We start from the raw sequence: 12,124 nt of genomic DNA, 5'->3' as shown, positions 1-12,124 counted from the left end.
CAAACACTCTCACGCACAGTGACCATGCTTGTGACAATTGTAGCACTGGATGTTGGACAAGTCCTTCTTGAATCCTCTGTTGTTGTTCTTGAATCCTTGATTGTTATTCTTGGATCTTTGACCTTGCTTTCTTGACTTCCAATATGAGGGCCTTCCTTTCTCTTTCTTCTTCTTGGCTTGAGCAGCAAATGCAGTGGGTTCTCCTTCTTCATGCTTTTGAATTCTTCCTCTAGAGATCATCTTAGTCTCCTCTTGAGTGCACTTGCCCAATAGCTCATCAAATGAGGGAAACTTGTCATTGTTGCTAATGGTTGTAATAAATGTCTCCCAAATCATAGGAAGACCTCCAAGGGTGATGAACACCAATTCTCTATTAGATACAATCTCTCCGGCAATCAAAAGTTGATCCTTGAGTTGGGATATCCTCATGAAATATGCTTGAATGGTCTCTCCCTTGTTTATTTTGATGTCCTTGAGTTGATTCTTCAAAGAAAGAATTTGGCTCAAGTTGTTGACTTCATACATCCCAACCAACTTATCATACATTTCCTTAGACTTCTTCAACTTTGAAACATAAGTGATCAAATGATCTCTTAAAGAATCAATAATAATTTTCTTAGCTTTGATCTCACATTTCTTGTACTTGGACTTGACAGTAGCAGAAGCACTTTCCGGAGGTTTAGGTACCTTTCCTTCAACATATTCCATGACATCATTTTCTTCCAAAGTCAAATCCAACCTAGCCCCCGATGGAGCAAAAATTGATGAGTCGTTCAGCTTCTTCTCAATCTTGAAATATGAGGTAGGCATCTTGACCAAGTCAAATGAACTTCAATAGCAACTAAAATTTCTTCAATGGGGTGATTGCTCTTGTCTCCTTGGCCTTGTCTTCACCTCAGCTCTGATTCCATGTTAAATTTTCAATGTTCTATGTTGTAACAATCATTTTTAACAATTTCTTATTTTAGTAGCAATCACTTTCCAATTAGATTTCAATCACCCAATGACAATGAGAAATTGTAGATAGAACAATAAACAATATGCACAATAGAATATAGCCAATATCAATGAGACACAGAGATTCAGTTCAAAGACCAGGGAAAAATCCCCAAGGGGGAAAACCCAACCAGATTCTTCTTCTATTAGATGTTCATCAAATTTTCAACAGAGATACAGAGTAAAAGTACATCCAATAACCAGTCAAAGGTCAAAGCCTTGACTATCCCAATCTATAATCCAATATCCAATCAAAGATGAGCAATATAGTCAAATTTGGTTAAACAATAATTATGCAATTCACCAGCACTGTCAAAGTCAAAGTCAACAGCAAACAACACAACCCTAACCAATCAAAGTCAATGGTCAAATCTGCTCCAAAAAGCTCGGTCAACCAGTCAAAGAATGTAGCCTCTTTTGCTCAGTCAAAACAGTCCAAAATTTTTGCCCACAAATTGGTCAAAGTCAACAGTTTGACCTGCAGAAACCCTAGCCTACGATCTGCGGTTAAAGTTGATCAAAGTGCGCAGAAAATTTTAGTCTTCCTCTCCTTGAAGTCGGCCTTCCAAAAGAAGACCCAAAAACCAAGTCAAACCAAGTTAATTCACCCGAAGTCAACGCTAGTCAAAGGTGCCATGTTGATTTGGGGTAGCATCGGATGTGCTCTAGCCACGAAATTTGGTGGAGAGGTTGGGGCACATGAGATCTCCAATACCCAGAAAGGGTTTGGGCAGATTCTAAACAGATCAGGAGATATTAAAATAAAATATTAATGAGTATTAAGATGAATCTATGTTAGAGTGGTCCAAAAGACATGGATCAAGCCAGATCTAATCTTAGCCGTTAATTAGGGACTTAATCTCAGCCGTTGAATCCTCAACAGGAAAAGTATAAGAAGAAGCTCGAGGATCACTTGGAGATTACACCAGATGATCAGTCATTCTATTCTCTACAGCGGGGTTTGCTAAGAGAGATAGAATCAGTGATGGGGAGAGCAGCGGAGGGGCATTGAGTATAGAGAAAAAGAGAAGGTAGAGATTGTGCCAGGAGAGCAGTGCAGCAGCCAAAGAGGGTGATGCAGAGCCAGCGAGGGCTCACGCAGGGCCACGCAGAGGCAGCCAAGTGCTGCGCAGAGCACCAGAGGGGCCAGCGTAGCTGACGTAGAGGCTCCCAGAGTTGACGCAGGGCCTCCTGGGGCTGATGCAGGGCAAGAAAGGCTGACGTAGGGCCAGAGTGAGACAGAGAGGGGCTGACGCAGACCAGATTGGGCAGACGCTAGGGTTGCAAGAGTAGTTTCGCGCTGAGGAGCTGCCAGAAGTATTTTCCGAGGTTTCAGCTAGGAGATTTCTCTCAAACTATGAGGTATAGCTGCTAAGGAAATTCTCTGTTAGGTAGGCCAATTTCAGCACCCAGATTGTACTCTTATATTGCTTAATAAGAAAACCCTTAGATCGTTGCACCGGTTTTCCCGCATTGGGCTTTTCAGGGGACATTGGTCCAAAAATAATGGTGTCATGTGGTGTGTTTGTTCTTGTTTCTTTTTGTTGCTGATCTGAAATATGTTGAGCATGCACTGGTGTTTATTTTCAGTATTTACTTTGTAAATAACTTGTTAAAGAAAAATAACAAGTAGGTAGGAATAAATCAGAAAAAGTGCATGAAGGGTTTCTAAATTAAGTAAAATTAGAAACTTTAACATGGTATCGAAGCGTGATTGCAAATCACAGGAGGACTAAAAGACATCAGCTGAGTGGAGCAATAGTAGCAGAAAACAGTTGTCCCGAGGTGACAGAAGTTGTTTCTAACAGAGCAGAAGCCAAGGAAATGTGATGCAGAGCCAGCCAGACCCACGCAAAAGAAGTCGGGAACTGCGCAAAGCCTCAGAGAGGCTAGCGTTGCTGACGCAGAGGGCAAGAGGGCTAACGCAGGGCATCCCAGGGCTAGCGCAGACCCATCCAGGGTGACGCAAATCCAGCGTGAGGCAAAGAGGGGCTGAAGCAATTCACAAAGCAACGGTTGTTGGGGTCTAGAAGGCTGCAAGAATATTGCAGAGTGGAGTTGGTGAGGTACTGTAGTCAGAACGGTACCTGACAGAACAAGGCCAGATAAGTTGTTACCGAGGGTTTCTAGCCGAGGAACCCGGATCAGCAGTGCAGTTGCACAAGACGATCAAAGTAGGGGGCATCTCGACAAGCGGCAGAAGGATTTCCAAGAGGGAAATCAAGACTCAAAGGAAGTCCAGAAGAGAACTTCCAGACGGGAAGTAGAGACTCAGAGGAGTCGAACAAAGAACTTCCAGGAGGGAAGTAGAGGAGCTTCATGGCACTACACAAGGTAAGAGACCATGATAGACTGGACGGAGCATCGAACTTCGCACTCTAGAAGGCCAGAATCTTATCAGTGCTTGACAAGAATAGTGTCAAGAACTTCGCCTTGAAGGTTATAGCTATCCCAGTCGACTGCAATGAAATTGATAAGTACGAGGAGGCGATGGCGAGGGCCAAGTGCATTATCCTTGACGGGGTCAAGGATCATGTGGTACCACATATAGCTGAGAAGGAAACTGCAGTTGAGATTTGGGAGGCTCTCAAGAACCTGTACCAGCATACTTCTGTGAAGAGAAGAATGTTGCTCGAGAACCAGATGAGGTCGTATCAGATGAAGAAGGGTCAAAAGATTGACTCCTTCCTCGGAGGACTAAATGAGATCCGAGATTAGTTGACTACTATAGGAGCGACACCGGATCAAGAGCTAATGGTGAGGACAGCCCTGAATGTTGTTTCAGAAGAGTGGGAAGTGTTTGTCCAGAGCATCCTGGGCAGAGGGACTCTCCTACCATGGGACGAGATGTGGGCAGCTCTTCGCTAGGAGGAGATCAAACGGCAGTCAAAGATAGGTAGATGTGGGCAACTCTTCGCTAGGAGGAGATCAAATGGCAGTCAAAGACAGGTAGCAGCAGCAAAGGGATCAAGGTCAAGCAAGAGGAGGAGGATGTGGCCTTAGCATCTGAGGGAAAGCAGGAGAAGCAGAAGAAGAAAGATCTCTCCAAGATCAAGTGCTTCCACTGTGGGGAGATGGGTCATTATGCGACCCGGTGCCTAAGGAAGAAGACTAAGGGAGAGTCTTTCGAGACTAAGGCAGCGCCAGCACGGGCAGAGAAGGAAGTTTTGACAGACGATGATTGTGCCATGAGTGCACACGCACCACTTGAGCGGAAGTGGAGAGACATCGAACTGTAGTCAGGTAGACTACAGACAATGAGGGGCAGGATGCTTGACGTACCCAGCCTCTTGGATTAGACCTTGCTACGGGAGCCCTGACGAGGAGTAGCAGGACTGGCTGGGTCGGTAGAGACGGATGTTGATGGAGCGGCAGAGAGGGCTACGTGCAGGAGTCCTGAGACAGCGCGAGGCTAGCAGGCTGCAGCAGTGCGAGAGGCACAGGAGTGTTGCACCAGTGCAGGACAGCACAGAGAGGTGTGCAATAGTGCGAGATGCAGGAGAGTTATTGCAGCAGCGCAGAGTTCAAATTAGGGAGCACTTGTCAACAGCAGAGGGAGCTTCAGCATCAATGGGTGTTTCTAGCCCAACAGGGAAGTTAGTTGGGAGATCAGTTACTTACTTCTCAGTAACTGAGTTGCAGTGCAGCAATGGGCAGCACGATGCAGCATGATGACAGGAGATGCAGTGCGGATGCGGTGCTGGGAGAAAGGACCAACAGCAGCACGGATGCAGAGGGAGCTGTCGTACAAATGCAGTAATGGCAGTGGCAGAACCATGGGCAGCAGTACAGGAGGCAGCAATGCAGAGGATGTTGGGCAGGAAGGCCTAGCATCAGCACAGGTACCGATTTCGGATGATCAGAGTAATACTCAGTGAGGAGTATCGCTAGAGCACAGTCCTCGCTAAGAGGGAGTGTTGATTTGGGGTAGCATCGGATGCGCTCTAGCCATGAAATTTGGAGAGGTTGGAGCACATGAGATCTCCAATGCCCAGAAAGGGTTTGGGCAGATTCTAAACAATTATGAGATATTAAAATAAAATATTAATGAGTATTAATATGAATCTGTGTTAGAGTGGTCCAAAAGACATGGATCAAGCCAGATCTAATCTTAGTCGTTGATTAGGGACTTAATCTCGGTCGTTGAATCGTCAACAGGAAAAGTATAAAAGGAGGCTTGAGGATCACTTGGAGATTACACCAGATGATCAGTAATTCTATTCCCTAGAGCGGGGTTTGCTAAGAGAGAAAGAATCAGTGATCGGGAGAGCAGCTGAGGGGCATCGAGTACAGAGAAATAGAGAAGGCAGAGATTGTGCCGGGAGAGCAGCACAGAAGCCAAGGAGGGTGACGCAGAGCCAGCAAGGGCTCACACAGGGCCACGCAGAGCCAGCCAAGTGTTGCGCAGAGCACCAGAGGGGCCAGCGTAGCTAACGTAGAGGCTCCCAGAGCTAACACAGGGCCTCCTGGGGCTGACGCAGAGCCAGAGTGAGACAGAGAGGGGCTGACGCAGTCCATATTGGGCAAACGCTGGGGTTGCAGGAGCAGTTTTGTGCTGAGGAGCTGCCGGAAGGATTTCCAGGGTTTCAGCCAAGAGATTTCTCTCAAACTGTGAGGTATAGTTGCTAAGGAAATTCTCTGTTGGGTAGGCCAGTTTCGGCACCGAGATTATACTTTGATATTGCTTAATAAGAAAACCCTCAGATAGCTGCACCGGTTTTCCCGCATTGGGTTTTTCCGGGGACATTGGTCTAAAAATAATGGTGTCATCTGGTGTGTTTGTTCTTGTTTCTTTTAGTTGTTGATCTGTAATATGTTGAGCATGCACTGGTGTTTATTTTCAGTATTTACTTTGTAAATAACTTGTTAGAGAAAAATAACAAGTAGGTAGGAATAAATCAGAAAAAGTGTATGAAGGGTTTCTAAATTAAGTAAAATTAGAAACTTCAACATGGTATCGGAGCGTGATTGTAGATCACAGGAGGACTAAAAGACATTAGCCGAGCGGAGCAATAGCAGCAGAAAACAGCTGTCTCGAGGTGATAGAAGTTGTTTCTAGCAGAGCAGAAGCCAAGGAAGTGTGCCATAAAGCCAACCGAGCCACGCAAAACAAGTCGGGAACTGCGTAGAGCCTCAGAGAGGCCAACGTTGCTGACGCAGAGGGCCAAAGGGCTGATGCAGGGCATCCCAAGGCTGATGCAGACCCATCCAGGGTGACGCCAATCCAGCGTGAGGCAAAGAGGGGTTGATGCAGTTCACATAGAGGCAGTTGCTAGGGTCTAGAAGGTTGTAGGAGTATTGCAGAATGGAACTGGTGAGTTACTGTAGTCAGAACAGTACCTAACAGAGGAAGGCCAGAGGAGTTGTTACCGAGGGTTTCTAGCCGAGGAACCCAGATCAGCAGTGCAATTACACAAGACGATCAAAGTAGGGGGCATCTCGACAAGCGGCGGAAGGATTTCCAGGAGGGAAATCAGGACTCAAAGGGAGTCCAAAAGAGAACTTCCAAACGAGAAGTAGAGACTCAGAGGAGTCGAACAGAGAACTTCCAGGAGGGAAGTAGAGGAGCATCATGGCACTACACGAGGTAAGAGACCAGGATAGACTAGACGGAGCATCGAACTTCGCAGTCTGGAAGGCCAGAATCTTATCAGTGCTTGACAGGAATCATGTCAAGAACTTCGCCTTGAAGGTTATAGCTATCCCAGTCGACTCCAATGATAATGACAAGTACGAGGAGGCAATGGCGAGGGCCAAGTGCATTATCTTTGACGGGGTCAAGGATCATGTGGTACCACATATAGCCAAGAAGGAAATGGTAGTTGAGATGGGGGAGGCTCTCAAGAACTTGTACCAGCATACTTTTGTGCAGAGAAGAATGTTGCTCGAGAACCAGATGAGGTTGTATCAGATGAAGAAGGGTCAAAAGATTGACTCCTTTCTTAGAGGACTGAATGAGATCCGAGATCAGTTGACTGCTATAGGAGCAACATCGAATCAAGAGCTAATGGTGAGGACAGCCCTGAATGATGTTTCAGAAGAGTGGAAAGTGTTTGTCCAGAGCATCCTGGGTAGAGGGACTCTCCTACCTTGGGACAAGATGTGGGCAGCTCTTTGCCAGGAGGAGATCAGACGACAATCAAAGATAGGTAGCAGCAGCAAAGGGATCAAGGTCAAGCAGGAGGAGGAGGATGTGGCCCTAGCATCTGAGGGAAAGCAGGAGAAGCGGAAGAAGAAAGATCTCTCCAAGATCAAGTGCTTCCACTGTGGGGAGATGAGTCATTATGCGACCCAGTGCCCAAGGAAGAAGAATAAGGGAGAGTCTTTCGAGACTAAGGCAGCACCCGCACAGGCAGAGAAGGAAGTTTTGACAGAAGATGATTGTGCCATGAGTGCACACGCACCACTTGGGCGGAAGTGGGGAGACATCGCGCTGTAGTCAGGTAGATTACAGGTGATGAGGGGCAGGATCCTTGAGGTACCCAGCTCTTGGATTAGACCTTGCTACGGGAGCCCCGACGAGGAGTAGCAAGACTAGCTGGGTGGGTAGAGACGGATGTTGATGGAGCAGCAGAGAGAGCTATAGTGCAGGAGTCCCGAGACAGCACGAGGCTAGCAGGCTGCAGCAGTGCGAGAGGCACAAGAGTGTTGCACCAGTGCAGGACGGCACAGAGAGGTGTGCAACGGTGCGAGATGCAGGAGAGTTGTTGCAGCAACGCAGAGGTCAGAGAGGGAGCACTTGTCAGCGGCAGAGGGAGCTTCAGCATCAATGGGTGTTTCTAGCCCAACAGGGAGGTCAGTTGGGAGATCAGTTACTTACTTCTCAGTAACTGAGTTGCAGTGCAGCAGTGGGCAGCACGATGCAGCATGATGAGAGGAGGTGCAGTGCGGATGCAGTACTGGGAGAAAGGACCAGCAACAACACGGATGCATAGGGAGCTGTCGTACAGATGCAGCAATGGCAGTGGCAGAACCATGGGCAGCAGTACAGGAGGCAGCAGTGCAGAGGATGTTGGGCAGGAAGGCCTAACATCAGCACAGGTACCAATGCCAGATGATCAAATTAATACTCAATGAGGAGTATTGCTAGAGCACAGTCCTCGCTAAGAGGGAGTGTTGATTTGGGGTAGCATCGGATGTGCTCTAGCCACGAAATTTGGTGGAGAGGTTGGGGCACATGAGATCTCCAATACCCAGAAAGGGTTTGGGAAGATTCTAAACAAATCAGGAGATATTAAAATAATTAATATTTTTAATGGAGTCACTAAGTTTAAACTTATGGAAACTAAAATATTAATGAATATTAATATGAATATGTGTTAGAGTGGTCCAAAAGACATGGATCAAGCCAGATCTAATCTTAGCCGTTGATTAGGGACTTAATCTCAGCCGTTGAATCATCAACAAGAAAAGTATAAGAGGAGGCTTGAGGGTCACTTCGAGATTACACCAAATGATCAGTCATTCTATTCTCTAGAGTGGGGTTTGCTAAGAGAGATAGAATCAGTGATCGGGAGAGCAACTGAGGGCCATTGAGTACAGAGAAACAGAGAAGGTAGAGATTGTGTCGAGAGAGCAACGCAGCAGCCAAGGAGGGTGACGCAGAGCCAGCAAGGGCTCATGCAGGGCCACGCAGAGGCATCCAAGTGTTGTGCAGAGCACCAAAGGGGCCAGCGTAGCTGACGTAGAGGCTCCCAGAGCTGACACAGGGCCTCCTGGTGCTGACGCAGGCCAAGAAAGGTTGACACATGGCCAGGGTGAGACAGAGAGGGGCTGACGCAGTCCAGATTGGGCAGACACTGGGGTTGCAGGAGCAGTTTTGTGCTGAGGAGCTGCCGGAAGGATTTTCCGGGGTTTTATCCAGGAGATTTCTCTCAAACTGTGAGGTATAGCTACTAAGGAAATTCTGTGTTGGGTAGGTCAGTTTTGGCACCTAGATTGTACTCTGATATTGCTTAATAAGAAAACCCTCAGATAGTTGCGCCGGTTTTCCCGCATTGGGTTTTTCCAGGGACATTGCTCCAAAAATAATGGTGTCATGTGGTGTGTTTGTTCTTGTTTCTTTTAGTTGTTGATCTGTAATATGTTGAGCATGCATTGGTGTTTATTTTCAGTATTTACTTTGTAAATAACTTGTTAAAGAAAAATAACAAGCAGGTAGGAATAAATCAGAAAAAGTGCATGAAGGATTTCTAAATTAAGTAAAATTAGAAACTTCAACATGCCAAACATAAAGTCAACACAGTCAACAGAAATGTCACCTTTCTCCTTCGCACATGTCAACTCAAACCTTGTAATTTTAGACCAGACCGAACCAAATGTAGAGGGATGAATGTGTGATGTGATGCCTCCAAGTGATGCCAAGTGAGATCTATTTACATATGGTTTAGGAGGTTGAATTTCCTCTTCTAAGCCGACTTGTACTTTTGAAGGTGACATGGAACCACATTAAAAGTAATATTTTCCCATGTAAGGACCAGTGGGGTCTCCTTAGGGTTTGATGGGCTTCTCCAAGGAGGGAATTGCTCCCTCAACTCCCAATTTTCAACAGGGATCACCAATTTACTCCTATCTAAAGAGTTGTACAGGCCGAATATTGACATGTTGGGGCCCTCTTGGAGAGATTGTGTGTGGAGGTTTGGGAAGCCCCTTCAGCAATATGACTCAAAGAAGCTTTACTCTCTTCTTGATCAGAGACACCAATTATCTCCAATCCTCAATGCTAAATGGCAATCACCTAACTAGAAGGTTCGTTGGATCCACCAGTTGCACAATGTATGGTCTCTTCATTTGAGCTACAAGCTCCAAGTCTTTGCTTGTTTAATTGTTTATCAAGGGCTGCCCTCTGAAGCTCGCCTTGCCAAAAGTGAGCAGTCAGATGGTTTATCTCCCTATTGTCATCATTCTGAGGCTTTATAGAAGCTTATATGGGACTGTGGATTTTCTAAATCATGATGGGGTGCAAGATAGGCATTTGGTTCTACTTCATGAACAACATCATTGGCATGTAGCTCTTCTCAAGGATTTGGGGTCCTTAGTTTTGTCCCACCTTTTGGGAGTTCAGGACTGTATTTGGATACCTACAGTACTCACCATTGTTTTAAAATACGGTCAAGTCAGAACGAGCCAATGCTTGGTTGGGTCGGCTCAATGGCCGAAACGGAACCGCTAGCTAGGGTGTTACCGAGCCAGTCATTGACTCGGTTGACTCGATAACGACTCGGTCGACTTAGTAACAACTCAGTCGACTCAGTAATGACTCGGCCGGCTTGGTAACAACTCAGCCGCTTGGCTCTTTGACAAAAATCCTGAAGCACATTTGTCAAAAGTTGTTCTGCCTCCTACATATCAATGGTTGGGTTGTTTTTATTGCATATTTATAGCCCTAAAGTAATCTATCACTATGAGAAAGTTTTGAAAATTACAAGGCCGAAGTATGGTTATCCTAATGGCATAAATTAGAAAACTGAAACAATGCATTGAGCCATACAATGTTTTTAAAAAGGCAAACGTTCTAGCAATGGACTAATAAATACATAATTACCTCTGATTGTTCTGGAGCATGACCAGAATTAAATCAAGGGTTTTGAGACTTCAATAGGGGCAGAGAATTGGTATTATTGTTGTTGTAGTCTAGTGATTGTCCTTAGGCTGAGGCAAAAAAGAATTCTGGCATTGGTGGCTAAGTATGAACTTTGTATTGGATAGTGCACTAGGTGCCATTTTATAATGGATATATTCATGAGCCTACTTTGATCATATGTTGTCTTCTCCCTATATTCTAAAGCTTTGTGTTTGGAAACATGAATGAAAATCTTTAAAATTATGTTTTTTATAAAAAAATAAATATTTAATGTATTTTTTACAATGACCGAGTCATTGAAATCAAACCGGCCGAGTTGATACCGAGTCGGAGTCGGAGTCGGAGTTTTAAAACATTGGTACTCACAATCCACAAGCTTTGAGGTCAGTTCCATCAATTATTCTGTCACTTTTGGTGAGAAGTGGTATGTATGCAATTGTCTGCCAAAGGATACCTCCTAATTAAGGATGCCAAAGAGTTAAGTGCTGTAGTGTACTCTAAGTTTATTGCTGCCTTAGTTACTCTCAGGGGGTATGATTCTATATTGTATATACCCTTCTGTTTTTCCTATTGGTTTTTCCTTTTTCAGCTGCTATGTAAACTTTCTTCTATAATATAAGACATATTTTGCAATAAATTTAATATATATATATAGAGAGAGAGATTGGAGTATAAAAGTTAATATATATAATCAATATCAACACACACGTGTATGTATATATATATATATATATATATATTGATTGATTGATTGGAGTATATAACAAACAATCTGTGAAGTTTGTAACCAAGTTGGAGTAAAAAGGCAAGTTGATCCACATGATTGCACTCATACTTACAGTTCTTGTTAGGTTAGGTCCTATAGTTTATCATTTACATAAGGTCCTAATATATCTCTAGTGATTCCCGCAAACAGACATATATGATCAGAAAAGTCTAGAAATCATATGATTTGGACTTTTTCTGGAATTTTCACCAGAATCCAGCTTAAAAATTTTGGTCAACTTGCAATTTTCATTACTGAAATTACATTTTTGAATGTAAAAATGAATTCAGTGCCCTCAAAAACTCCTATGACTCCAATATTGTGCAATCTCAACCATATCTGTAATTCCAACATTTCTTCTAAACTTTTAGCTGAATTCTGGGCAAAAATGGTCAAAAAGATATGATCATAAAATGTCCAAATCGTAGCATGTTTAGACTAAACTTGTAATATCTACCATCTTTGGCTAAAAGACTATTACAGTTGTGCTGCACAATATTTGAAGTAAAAGTTTTAAAAAATGGCACCATCTATTTGAAAGAAAATAACACAAAACATCATGTTGCATTTCTTTCAGGGGAAACTAAAAGCTATAAAGTCCAGCATTGCTAATGGTACCTTTTTTTAGAGCCATTAATGGAAAATGGATATAAGAGCCAGATGTGCCTTGCCAAAGGACATCAATACTGTTCTGTAGTTGTTTTCTTCGCTGAAGTGGCCTGTGAAAAAGCAAATGTAAATATGACTGAACCAATAATACTCTATTGCCGAACAAATTC

At 44.3% G+C, this 12,124-nt stretch overlaps 1 protein-coding gene across 9 annotated transcripts in view; it reads right to left on the bottom strand.

Annotated features, from left to right (window-relative positions):
- The window catches only part of RNEE/G (RNAse E/G-like protein), a 424,083-nt gene that overhangs the window by 387,859 nt on the left and 24,100 nt on the right, over nt 1-12,124 (bottom strand). For 8 of the 9 annotated variants that reach the window (XM_089378340.1, XM_089378342.1, XM_089378337.1 and 5 more), the window contains exon 4: nt 11,964-12,064. In XM_089378340.1, the coding sequence (XP_089234466.1) occupies nt 11,964-12,064 (101 nt within the window). Of the gene's footprint in view, nt 1-11,963; nt 12,065-12,124 lie in introns of those variants that run through there. The other variant, XM_089378343.1, reaches the window with a different exon arrangement.

This window comes from Pinus tabuliformis, chromosome J (assembly GCF_031772625.1).
Source record: "Pinus tabuliformis cultivar Carrire ecotype Pingquan chromosome J, CPIR1, whole genome shotgun sequence".
NCBI lineage: Eukaryota > Viridiplantae > Streptophyta > Pinopsida > Pinales > Pinaceae > Pinus > Pinus tabuliformis.
Note: the sequence above shows the minus strand (reverse complement) of the source record. Positions and strands in the feature narration are given on the sequence as shown.